Consider the following 13,838-nt stretch of genomic DNA (forward strand, 5'->3'; position numbering starts at 1 on the left):
TGTAAATTACCATTGGACGGGAGTAAACGTGGCCTAAAATTGTATTTTAAATATATGTTTGGTAACTAGTTCATAAATTAAATTAAAATTTAAACAAATTTACAAAATGTAATTGATACTGTATATTTAAAACATAAAATTAAGGAAAAATTACCTTTTTAGTCCATATGTTTTGATGAATATGTGCGTTTGGTCCCAGAATTTTAAAAATAAACATTTTTAGTCTCTAAGTTTATAAGAATACACTCCTTTGTTTTCTGAGTTTTTTAAAAGTACATTTTTAGTCCGTTTTATAATTATCATATAACTATTTTAAAAAATCAAACATAAAATACTTTTAGAATCTTATAAACCTGTTTTGTAAAACTCATAGACTAAAAAGCTACGACTGAGGATCAAATGAGTCTATTGTTATAAATCTCAGTACTAAAAATGTCTATTTTTTAAAATTCAAGAACCAAAAACATATATTCATCAAAACTTAGGAACTCAAAATGTGTAAAGTCATACAAAATATATAGTTGGCATTAATATAACCTAAATTAGTTAAAACACTTAACTCTCTAAAGTTGGCATTTACCACTCAAAGAAAAAAAAAATAGCAAACAAACAAAATCTACGACAACTTTTTAATTCTAAGATATCATTTGCATCGAACACCTTTTTTAAAGTTTGATATATAAGTTTTCCAAAGTCGAATGAAAAGAAAAACGCGGATCTTCAAGTTGTATCGATATATTTTCGTACATTTCATTAAATTGTTTAATTATTATTTCTCACGTTTTAAAAATTTTAGTTTACTTTTTAAAAATCTTTTCGAGAAAAGATACATTTTTAGTCTCTAGCTTTGAGTTTAGTTTCTAGTCCTTATGTTTCAAATATTACCCATAATTAGTTCGTAAGTTTTGATTTTGTTTTAATTATAGTCCTTTAATTATCAAAATGTTACAAAATTTATGTTTAAGATTTTGAGTTTTATTACGATTTGTTTTCTAATATTAATTAATTTAAATAAATTATGAAGTAAACTTTTAAATTTATTTTTAAAAAAAGATAAAAAAAATAGTAAAATTTAATTAAAATTATAATTTATTTAATTAATTTAAATTTATTAACCTACGTAAACATTCAAGGTATAGAGTTAAAATTTGAGGTTAAAAATATAAGTATTAAAATCGTAGGGTCGAAATTGAAACAAAATTCTAATGTTTAAAATAAAAATATAACATTTTTAAATTTTCTCCTCTTAAAATCATTGGGGTCATTGTGGTCAAATTATAGGATGATTTTTTTTTTTTTTGTTAGAACAAAGAAATTAGACAAGAAAGGCAATGATTTTGTCTAGAAAATTACAATAATTTCCCCACTATTGAGTGATTTAATGAAAAATCAAATAAGTCTTCCTCTTAGTCATTGTTCTACACCATCAATAAAATATTTAAAGTTTTGAGTTTGAGTGGAAAAAGAGATCCAATAGTACTTTTTGATATTTCACAAATATAAGTAAATAAGATTATGATTATATTGTTATATTGTTTTCTTTTTTCTTTCTCACCTCCAATTTTCTTATCATAATTAAATGTTTGAAACAACATATAATTGAATTATGAATTATTAGTACATTATATGAACAAGTAAAAAGTTTAAATATAATACTTTGGTTCGTGTATATTTTTTCGGTTTGGTTTGTTTGGTTTCTTATACTTATAATTTTAGTTTGATTTAGATCACTATTCTATCAAAATATTCATTTTGATCTCCATACTTTCAACTATAATTCATTTAATTTGATCGATCCCTTGAAAATGAAAATCAAAGGATAAAGATGATCACTATTTTAAAGTAGAATAATCAAAATAAACATTTATTAATTGTACATATGAATCAAAATGAACTAAAGTTGAAAAATACATGGACCAAAGTAGCACTTTAAACCTAAATAAAAAAGAAAATATTAATTTACAACCCTAAACTTTAGGGGTTTTATCCATTTAAAACATGAATGGATGATTATATCATTTTCTTAACTTTTGTAAGTGGATTGATTGATTTACACTACTCGCTATTACATTTTGTTTTTGGAAAACTTAGTGTGAAATTTATAATATATCAAATAAGTCTTTGAAGAATGAGACTCTTAATCAGAATTCCTTTAAAAACCATCGTACATTTACTCTAATCACATTGTTTTTGCAAATCCAATATTTGAAGTAGTCTACATCTGTTTGACAACATTTTGAAATTTGATTGACTCAAAATTTAAGTTTCACAAGAAATTGGTTCAACAAAATCCGGAAGATGGGGAACTTGATATGCTCAAGAAAGTTCATGATTTAAATTAATAAAATTATAATCATCATGAGTACTTGACTCGATGATAAAAAAAAAACCAAGAGATCATGGGTTCAATCGATATAGCCACCTACTTAGTAATATATTATGAGTTTTTTTTTTATATGTAGAGTTAGCCACCTCTAATATTAGTCTTGGTAGATCGAAGAGGTTGACCTAAAAGACTTACAATTATTTTTTAGAGAACGACGCAATTATTATTAACTCATCTCTTCCCCAAAATAAAATGTGAATAATTAACCATAGCCTTTAAAAAGTAGATTTTAATATAACTTTGCAAAAAGTTGTTTTTTAAAAATTTAAAAATTGGTTAAACAGAGAATTAAAAAGATACTTTAATTCAAGCACAATCATTAAAAAAAAAAAAAAACCAATCTTTAAAAAAGCACTGCAATTAAATTCAATTACATGAAACACATGTGAACATTGTAAAACAAAATCATATATATATATAATAACACATATAAGATGTCACACAAAAAGATATAATATGATTGATTGATGTATTATCAAATGAACTTTGCAAAATATATAAGTTAAATTAATTACATTTGTAAAGTTGAAATAAAAGGTATATAGAAATGGAATAATGGGAAAGGCAAATTACAAACTATATATCGAATTCATCATAATAAAAAGACATACCATATGGTGGCAACACATGTAACACATTATATATATATATATATATATATATATATATATATATTAATAACATATCATATACATACATATATATGTGGGATGGCCCAACCAAAGAAAAATTTATATATATATATGAATATATAATATATGACAATGCTTCATTTTCAAAATAAGCCAAAGTTCCAACTTAAATATAGCTGTATGCCTCTTCTTCATTTTTATATATATATAATTATGTTATAAATATATCTAAAACATATAAATATATATACACCAAATTTTCTCTTAACCCCACAAGTCACAACCTTTTGTTAAATTTTAGAATTGGTATGATTTGAAATGTGTAGCTTTATTCTGCCTAAAGATGAACAAAAAGTAATGAGAATTTGGTCAGATCCAATTGATTATTGAGGCTATTAATTCAACTATCTATAATTTTTTGTTTTTTTCTTTTTGTTTTTTAAAAAGATAATGCTTCATGTTTTGTGTTTCTTATCTTTGTTGTGTGATTGTGTCCTATCTTGGTTCTATTGTTATTATTATTATTATTATTTTTAAGAAATGAAGAGAATAGAACAAAACAAAATCAAGAAGAAAAAAAAAAGATAAAAAAGAGATAAAAAAAAAAAGTCCCTACCCATCATCACTTCACACATAGGTGTAGAGACGTCACGGGTCGGGATTGGGACATGGTGGCTTTTCACTCTCCATTTATCATTCATGAATATATGTATGATCGTCTTAGGATCTCTTAAAATGTTCAAAAAACTCTAAGAATAAAACTTTATCGATGCTTTTCTAATATAGTACCGATCAAATTTTAAAAATCATTTTCATAGTAGATTTGTTTCCTAAGAATAAAGTCATACTTAGTCTAGAAAAAATAAAATTAGACATTGATTTCACGATCGATTCAAAAGAGTTGTCTTTTATATATATAATTAAAAGTGTACATTAAACAAAAATTCTATTTTTATTTTTCTATGTTTTTTCGGTGATTATATATATTTATATTATTATAACCAAAGTTTTGATTAACTTAGTTTGTATATTAGTTTAAATTCAACCATTTTAGTTCTAAGGCTTAAAAAGTGTACATTATAGTCCACTTTTTATGTTCTTAAAATTATAGAAAAAGCTATCTTCAACTTATAATGTTTTTTAGTTTTGATTTGAGAATAAATAAACTTGTTTGTATTTGCATAAATTATAATAACTAATCACATCTAATTTTTCCAATTAATGAAAAAAACAACAATACGTATTAAATATTAAACATTTTATTTATTTTAATAATTAATTACAACACACATTTAATCAAAGATTGAACATAAACATTTTGGGTCAATTTTTTAAAATAAAGTTTTATTTTTTTAGGGTGACTTTCCTATTTAATTAGGAATTAAGGTTACAAAAGTTAAAAGAAAAAGTTAAGAATCATACTCTCTTTGTAAATGATAAAACTATTTCGAATAGAAATTGATCCTGAACTTCTACCAATGTCATTAACAAATGCCGATAAAAATTTATTAATAATAAAATATAAAATTTTGCTATATTTTATAAATATTTTGATTTTATTCCGATCGCTTTACATCTAAACTTTCGAAATATAGGGTTTAAGAATTACCCGTTTTGAATGAGAATTTTCCCTTCCACACCCCAATCTCAAATAAATTTTAATATTTCTTAAACTAATTATTAAATTGAAATATCTTTGAATTGTTTCCCTATGAAAAATCATTGTCCTTATGTTATAATTCAAAGAAAAACCATATTTTTGGTCCATAGAAAAAGAACATAACATGTGGATTATATTTGGTGTTTTTTTAATTTGATTTAACAATAATCACATACTTTTGTTATTTTAAGATATCTTTTGTGTGTTAACCGAAACATATATATATATACTTCAATTCCTTTATAAACATATTCTCAACTTTGAGATTCAAATACCTAATCATATTATTGAAATATAAAAAAATATATATAGGTACATCATTGGTAGGGGTGACACATCGGTTGGTCGGATTCAATTTTTCGATCAAATCGCCAATAATTTGTTTGATAAACGTTCGAACCTACCTTGACAGTTGAAGAATAAAACTCGGTTGGTTGTTTGGTTTAATTTCTTTGAAATATATATTTTATGAAAATTTTCAATTTGAGATTTTCTCAAACTGACGTCGATTGACCAACTTTAGTTTAGTCGATTTACTTCATTTTTCGATTTGTCATGTCTCTAATTGTTGATGTTATTATTGAACAAAAACATACATATACTCTTGTTTGAAGTTTATATAATATCGAAAAAGCGATATGATCTTATGCATTTTGATATTATTAGAAACTTTGCAAGACCATATATTTCTATTTAATTGTATACTGCTTTTTTGTAGTCTATATAATTGGTGTACAATGCTTATTTTGTATCTAACTTATACTAATTATCTAGTAAATATAAAGGCAACATAAGGCATCATTTGATAGTAGTGTAAGGTTTGCATATTGTGCAAACGATCGTAGTAAGACTAGCTAACACATTCTAAAAATATAAGATATGATTTGCTGAGTTAAAGTAATCTATATTTTCAATACTCATTAAGAGTCGATTAAATTTTCTTTTCCAAATGTTTATAGAAAAACATAATTGCTTAAAATAAAAACACCCATATGTTAATGATATTTGTTTTTATGTCTAAGTTTCTTTAGTTTAATTATTATTTGATAAAAGTATATCTATTAATCTCAAATTACTACAAAACACACCATGACCTAATTGTAATTTAAAATGATCGGTAGTTGATGTTGAAGTTGGAAATGATGGTCGTTGAAGATGGTTGTTGAATAATGTTTTCGTTGGAGTAAGTAGGCTGTCCGCAATGGTCATAGAAGGAAGTTGCCGATCGGCTGGTGGTAAATTAAGCGACAACAACACGCATAAGTGATGTTGAGGAATAGTGAGAATACTTTGATAATTTTGTGAAATGTACAAATTAAGGGAATGATTAACCAATAAACACTTAAAAACATATCATTTTTCTAAGAGTTATATTTAGCTAATATTTCTCTCAAATTACCTACTTATTTCATAAACTCATTTTCAAAAATTATATTACCTAAGATTTTTTTTTTATTACGATCCCACTTAAGATTGGGTCTAAATTAATAAGGGATTTTTTCAAAATAATAATAAGAATAAGAAACTATTTACACTCTATAGAAGAAAAAAAAAAACGACAAAAATTTATTACATTTGATTTTTTATGAAGTATAAATATTTTGTCATTTTTCTGTTTTTGACAATTTCCTCTAAAAAAAATTATTGTTATTTGATTATCACATGATTAAGCAAAAATTATGTTCGTCATTTAACTCTTACAAATTTTCAATTCAAATAATTTAATGGAATTTTCTTGAGTCTAGAAAAAATTCAAACTATTTACACACTCTATAGAAAAAAAAATTAAACCACCAAAAGAAAAAATCATTACACTTGATTTTTCTCGACAAATATTTTATCAAAAATTGACAATTTTCTAATTTAATTATAATAAGAAAATAAAATTATTTAATTATTTAAAAATATCGAAATAATTTTTTTTTTAAATACACCCCCACCTCAATTTGATTTAAGAAATCAAATTGGAAAGCAACCCTAAGAATAGTTTTCTTAAAAAATAAAATCAAGAATATAATTAAAGCAAAGAAACAAAAATATATTGATTTTTTATTTATATATATATATATATATATATATATATATAAGTACTTCTAGGGTTGTATTTGCAAATAATACAATGCACTAAAATTTTCTCAACTCTTTTAGTGATCATATATCAACCATTTGTAAGTAGTTGGAAGCACAACCATTTTAATTACAATTAAGGAATTTGGATTTTGGCCTAATTGATAAAGATGCATTATATATATGTATATATAAAAGGAAAAATGTATAAAAGAAAGAGACAATGTAAATAAATAAATAAATAAATAAATAAAAGATTCTTCACCAAATATTAATTAAAATAATTAAAGAGGGTTAGCATATGCAATGAAACTTTCTAGGAAATTGAAACAATTTCCAAACCAATTAAGTCTTTTTCAATTATTCAATTTCTAGGGTTTGGAGAATTTTATTTAATTATTTTTATATTGTCATTATTTTATTCATTGGTGCACTAAAATTAATATTTTAAACAAATGAAATTAATGAAGATATGGAAGCAATAAAGAAGGCTTTCTCCAATTGCATTCATGGCTTCATTAATTTAATATCATCTTTGGGAAGGAAAAGCTAAGTGTGGATTGTCCATTTATTTTATTTTATTTTTTATTCAATTAAAAATTATACAATAATGCTTAGTTTGTCCCCTTGAAAAAAATACAAATTACAAAATGCACCAAAAACAAAGATTAATTCTTTCTATAAAAAAAATAAAATTAGTTGAGCTATCTTAAGGAGATAAAGTTTAACTAAAGCATTGTAACGAAATATTTTTACCATGACAACTTTATCAAAATTCAAAAGTCAAACTTAATCAGAATTCATTGTCAATAATTTTCATAGTTCCATTGAGACCTATCATCCTTTAAAACGTGGATATTATTGAAACGAAATCTAGGTCGATTGTGACCTTAATAAGATAAAAAGAGGTTAGGGTTTTACCATAACCAAATCATAAAAGTTGAATTTTAAATTTAGACTAAAATTTGACTTTCAATGATAAACTATCAATACCAAACTTAATCCTTAGATTCCTTATAATTTGAAAAAGAAAGAAAAAGAAGGAAAAATAGGTAGCCGGATCGGCCCAATAATTTTATAAAGGTGTGGGCCCAACTCGAAGCCCAATGTGATGAGCCCAGTCGAACTTTTTTATTTTTTATTTTTATACTTTTTAGCATCTTCTTTGTTTTCTCTTCTGAACGAAACGACGACTTTTTTCCCGACCTCCAAGCTCCGGTGAGAGATTTCAAGACTCTTCAACTTGACCCGAATTCTGAGATTTCACCGTTGGTTCTTCATCGCCTCTTTCCACCGCTGTTATTTCTGCATTTTTTTTTCTCATTTTCTATTCCAGGTACACACATTCTTCTAATATTGCTCTGGATTGTGGGGATTCAATTCAATCGATACTTTTAATGGCTTCAGTTGCTGATTATATGGGAGTTCGTTAGATTTTTATGTGTTTTCATTCTAAATTTGATTGGATAAAAGAAGAATTCGTTTTCCATTGGATTAAAATGAATTATTTAGGATTGAAGTTCTTAGGTTTTAACCGAAATGAAGAAGGAAATCCCTTCCCATGTCTCTCCTTCAATCTCTTCTCTCTTCCTCTCTCATGAGTGAACGGCGGTCCCTTTCGAACACCCACGAACAGATCTGTTACCCACGCACATGGTTCTCTACGAGTTGAGTAAATAGTAGAAGCTTAGTTGGTTTTAATACATTAGTTCAGTTAAGTATGAAGTATTACTTCCTAATTTAGCCTGAAATTTGGGGTCTTTACATTGAAAATCATTTGAAAGTTGTAATTTTCATCCTCTTTTTGATGATTTTTTTTACTGTATTTGATTCTTGATTTCCAAGGTGGCTGATTTACTTGACATTTGAAGACTGCATTCTTGTTGATATTCACTGTCATGGCATCTAGACGGAATATTCGTTATAGCTCCCTTGCCTCTGATGATAACGATGTTGATTCAGAGGGAAGTCGATTTGATCCTCGCTTTTACTATACACCAAAAGCTTTTGACAAGATCCCGTGGAAATCCATTGCTCTTGCTATCTTCCTGTTACTTCTTGGATCATTGCTTCTCTTTCTTTCGTACTTTGTATTAACCGGTCACATGGCAGGAGAGAAATCACAAGCTTATGGTCTTTTAGCATTGGGGTTTCTTACCTTCCTCCCAGGTATTGATGAAATTTTCTGTTTCATAATTTTTTGAGTGCTGTTATTTATCATTTATTTTCATGGTATGCAAAGTGTAGTCGTTTGGCATTTGTTTGTTGAGCTTAACTCAGCATTCAAGAACTCATATAAGACTTGGTGCGAGCAGAATCTTCTTAGTTTTGGTCGAATGGTATCATTGTTAGTCACAACAGCGAAGCTGCCACCTGGATTGTACTAATCTAATTCATACATAGATTAAAAAGACCATCGATGTCAATTTTAGGTATCTTTCCCTATTCGGGGAAGAGCTTAAACAATATCAAGAGGAGAATGTTGAGGAGTGCTTTGGATTGGTAATCAATCTGGATGGTGGGGCAAATAGGATATTTTACATATTCAATAACGAAGAGTTTAGTTTTTAGTTTGACACCACAAGAACTTGTTATATGTGGTCATGTTACGAGCCATTCGAGTTTACCTCGATGGTATATTCCAGCCAGAAGCAAGCACGTACCACAGTTGCATGAGATGCACAAACCAAAACTAAATTAACAGTGACTCAAGTTTGGTAAAGCACAAAACTATTAACAAGTTCTCTAAGTGAAAAGTGGTCCATAGGTTAGAAATTTCTTGAATATCGTTACTAACTTTCATTGTGGAACAATAATACACTTTCAACTATCACACTTCCTACTAAAGGAATAATTACAATTTTAGTAAAATCTTGTCACACCATCGACTTTGGCAATGGGAGTGTCTTCAATTCTTTGGCCGGCTCTTTCTATATTCTATCATTATATTTATTATACTTGACCATAAAGCCACTGGAATCAAAACCAAATCATGTGACTGTTAAAACCAAACCACAAAAAACCTGCAAAGTTTTGTTATCGTTCAATATGACATCAGTAGAAGTGCCGTTGATTCATCCTGTTCAAGATGTTTGATAATTTGAAAAACTTTTGCTTTGTTGATGCAGGCTTTTATGAGACTAGAATTGCATATTATGCATGGAGAGGGGCCAATGGATATCGCTTTGCATCCATTCCCGATTACTAAAGCGTTCCTATCTCAATGGTGTATGCTTGTCCCATCTCTCTTTCAATGTCAAACTATCGTATAAAAGTCAGAAAATGGTTTGTACAGAATCACGTCTCTCGAGTTTGTAACGTATTTGTCCTTTGTTTCTTCTCATTCTCATAGGTTGTGTAGGGTCAGGAAAATGATAAATGGTTTAGCTTTAATTCTTTAGCTTGACAAGTCTTGTAGTTAAACTCAAAATCTTTATGCCTATGAGAATACTTGCTAGTGAGATTATTCTATACAACAAACGGCATGGAGTGATCAACGTGATCTTTCATAAAATTGTCAAAATGAGCTTAGGTCAACAATAATCAACGTGATCTTTCATTTTAGAGACAAGAGGTTTAATCTCCATCCTCACAATTGTTGTACTAACAAAAAAAAGCTTGGGTACGAATTTGGAGTTTGGATACATTATGTAGAAGACAACATTGGCTCCATAACAGGAGATTAGATAAACTTTCGTTGCAACTTTTGGGGCTTTTAGCCTTTTTCTTGAGTGTGATTTTTTTTTTCTTTTACAAAATTTCATTTTTATTCATGAAGAGTTTTTGAATTTTTAAACTCAATATTAACTCCTAAAGTTTGAGTTCAGGCTACAATAATAAATCATCGGTGATATAAAAAGCGATTACATTTGTTGTTGTTTACATGTTTCATAATTGTAATAATCTGTGGGTCTGACTCCAAATTTAAAATCAAAACGTGCAATCTGATTAAGGAACTAAGGATACTAAGTCTAATTGCATTAGAAAATTAAGTTGGATATTATTACCGTAACAATATGAAAATTATGAATATGTCATATTTACTGTGATTTTTACCATTATTATTATGTTATCGTCAGGCTCAAACGTGGCAAGAAATGTGATAGTTTTATAATTTTAAGTAAATGCTATTAAAAAAACAATCGGTCAATTTTCATTATGGATCGATAAATGTGGTCTCTATTTTCAGTTTTCTAACTGTGCTATTACTCATGTTATTGTGTTTCCATTTGAGCACAAGCAAAAGCCATTTGTAGGTTGAAGAATTGTTGGATAGCATATTCTTGTTTTAGCAGTGGACAAAGTAAAAGATTTGTTCACCTTTGTCTTCAAATGGCTTGAAGGAGGATCTCTACAATCTCACTCTTCGTATTAAAGTTGGAGGGCAAGGCCAAAGCAAAGAACAATAATTCTTTGATTACACAATGGTTCATTTTTGAATTATTTTCTTCAATTTAACATCTTTTTGTACCAATTAGATTCGATAATGAACTTCATGTTACAAGAGAATATAGGCTAAGTTTGTTATGTGAACGTGCTTTGGTTACACAAGAAAGGGATGTTAATTTAATATTTGAATACAAGTGTGTGAACATAGCATTCAAGTTGCTTTCTTGTGTTTTATTAAATCTATTTCTTGTTTTATTTTATCAAATGGTGTAAAGGATATAAACATTGACAAAAAAAAAAAAAAAAAACTCGTCAGGTATGTTTTTTAGGTTTGTTTACTTAAGAATTTCTGGTTAACAATGACAACAAAATAAAATGATTGAGATTGAAAAAGCTTTCTTCAAGTCAAAAAAAGATTATGAGCCACAAAAGCATGGATACCTTTTCTTCTCTGGAAGAACAAAAATAATGTTCTTAACACAAACCTGAAATTCAGACAACGAGGTGTTCACCTCGTTAATGAGATTGATGATCTTCGATGAATCAGACACAACTTCTAACGCATAAATGAACTCTTTTCATTCTTGGTTGGTCGCTTTCGAACCCTCTAAGATGACCTCGTTTTCCAACCTATTAATATCACCCCTCCTCTTCAACCACTCAAGTTTTGAGAATGATGAGTGTGAGCATTTTCTTTGTCAGACACAAAAACTAGACTGAAAATCAAAATGAAAATAACTTTCTGCTGGATAATATATGAACTTAACAATACATCCCAATTGTTCTTCTCTTTCAATCTGTAGATCTATATGGTTAATTGTCAAACTTATAAATATATATTTTAGACCTCCGCTTTTTATATCAGGAACAAAAAAAAAAAAAAAAGCAATTTTTTCTTTGATAATGGCTAGAACTCAGTTAACAAAGCAAATAGGTGGAAGATCTAATGAACTCCAAATGGACAAATCAACTTCATTGCTTGAAAAAGACTTCATTTCTTCTTTATCTTCTTCATCTTCTTCTTCTTCCTCAACCTTCTCCTCATTTGATCTTCTTCTGTCACAAGCTTTTCTCAAGCTTGTTATCAGTTCAGAATTAGATCTTACTCCACTTCCTTCCCCAAGCTTCAATTTTAAACACTCTGGTATTCCATTAAAGGCATACAAAGAAGCTGAAATTTTCCTCTCATATTTCATCCTTTTCATAGCTTCTCTCAACATTGAAGATGGTTCATCTTCATTTCCTTCTCCTCCCTCCATTGGCTCACCAATTTCCTCTGCTATCTCAAATGGCGAGTAGTAACATGGTGGTCCAATGTCATCAAGGAAATGAAAATCCAAAACATTTGATCCTTCTTCTTGATCTTCTTCTTCTTCTTCTTGAACAAGTTCATTTTTCTCATCTCCTCCATTTGAGTTATTCATTTGGGTCATTCCCACCCAGTTGCTACTCTCCATTTCTCCACTGTCAGATTCATCTTTCTCTGTCAAACATGACTCGAAACTTCTACTGATTTCCTCAATATTGGGATTTGTGGTGAACACTTCTTGATCATTGAGTAAATCATTTAGAACTCTGTCAGTGAAACATGTTGTCGTTAATTCTTCTCTGCTTTGATGATCAATTGAGTTTAACATCCTTTCTTGAACTGGCTGATGTTTTTGTTCTTGCTGATTGATTGGAAGATTATGTATAGAGGAGTTGTTGTTTCTTGCATTAAGCCTTTGGATTAGTAGATTAGTGATCTTTGAAGGAAGGGCAGGTGATGAAGATGATAAAGGGGAGCAAGGCCAGAAGTTTGTTCTCGTGTTCGAGCCACGAAGTAAACAAGCTGCCTCATCGTACGCTCTAGCTGCTTCCTCTGCTGTGTCGAATGTTCCTAACCATACTCTAATCTTCTGTATAGTGTCTTTGATCTCCGCCACCCATCGTCCTGACGGTCGTTGACGAACGCCGACGAATCGCTTTCGGGCCCTTCGAGCGCCTCCACTTAGCGCTGCTGCCGTGGCGGTTGCCTCCTTCACCATCTCATCCCAACCCAAAGCTCCTCCTTCACTTGAGCTCTTGTCTGCTTCCACTCCTTCAACAGCCTTTCTCTTTCTTGCCATTTTGGTTTGATTTTTGTGTTGGTCACTTCAAAAAGTTTGTATTTGCTTGACTTAAGCTTGAGTTGGTTTATGTGTATATTTATAAAGGGGAGGAAAAAAGAAGAGCAAGAAGTTTTATGGTTTAAATGGGGAATTTGAAATGGTCTTTCATTCAACTTTTGGTCTTACTTTTTTGTTGTTTTTAAAATTGGCTTCATCTTATAAAAAGACACATGGCAGTGGAATCCAAAGTGCAAAATTGAAGTTCAGACCAAGTTATCAAGTTTATGACTAATTCAAAACACAGGATTGTTTCCATTAATTTCTTAATCTCACTCCAAATTAAACACTTTTAATCATTCATCTCAAGTACTATTTCTTTATTTGTACTTGGAGAGAAGAAAGATCTTTTTAGCATCTAGATTGGCATAACTTTGAAGTTATCACTTCAAGAAAGAGATTAGATCAATTGGTTACTCTATTCTTTGTGTTATTATTTTTATGATCTAAATTAGTAGGGTAACCTATGTAACGATGAACAAATAATATACTTTGTTATAATTTTGTCTCGATAGACTTGGAGATTCTATCAACTTTTACTAACTTGCATTGGCTTA

General features: G+C 28.6%; 2 protein-coding genes across 2 annotated transcripts; one reads left to right on the plus strand and one right to left on the minus strand.

The window, feature by feature from the left end:
* The first annotated feature begins 7,902 nt into the window (after positions 1-7,902).
* On the plus strand, positions 7,903-10,225 carry LOC103498508 (uncharacterized). Its single transcript, XM_008461127.3, has 3 exons — positions 7,903-8,081; positions 8,591-8,914; positions 9,874-10,225. The coding sequence occupies exons 2-3, from the start codon at positions 8,644-8,646 to the stop codon at positions 9,951-9,953; spliced, it is 351 nt and encodes a 116-aa protein (XP_008459349.1). The 5' UTR covers positions 7,903-8,081; positions 8,591-8,643; the 3' UTR covers positions 9,954-10,225.
* A 1,784-nt stretch (positions 10,226-12,009) lies between these two features.
* On the minus strand, positions 12,010-13,274 carry LOC103498507 (ethylene-responsive transcription factor ERN1-like). Its single transcript, XM_008461126.3, has one exon. It carries the CDS (start codon positions 13,240-13,242, stop codon positions 12,049-12,051), a length of 1,194 nt encoding a protein of 397 aa, XP_008459348.1. The 5' UTR covers positions 13,243-13,274; the 3' UTR covers positions 12,010-12,048.
* Positions 13,275-13,838: the final 564 nt, after the last annotated feature.

The sequence above is a fragment of the Cucumis melo genome, chromosome 9, assembly GCF_025177605.1.
Source record: "Cucumis melo cultivar AY chromosome 9, USDA_Cmelo_AY_1.0, whole genome shotgun sequence".
Taxonomy (NCBI): domain Eukaryota; kingdom Viridiplantae; phylum Streptophyta; class Magnoliopsida; order Cucurbitales; family Cucurbitaceae; genus Cucumis; species Cucumis melo.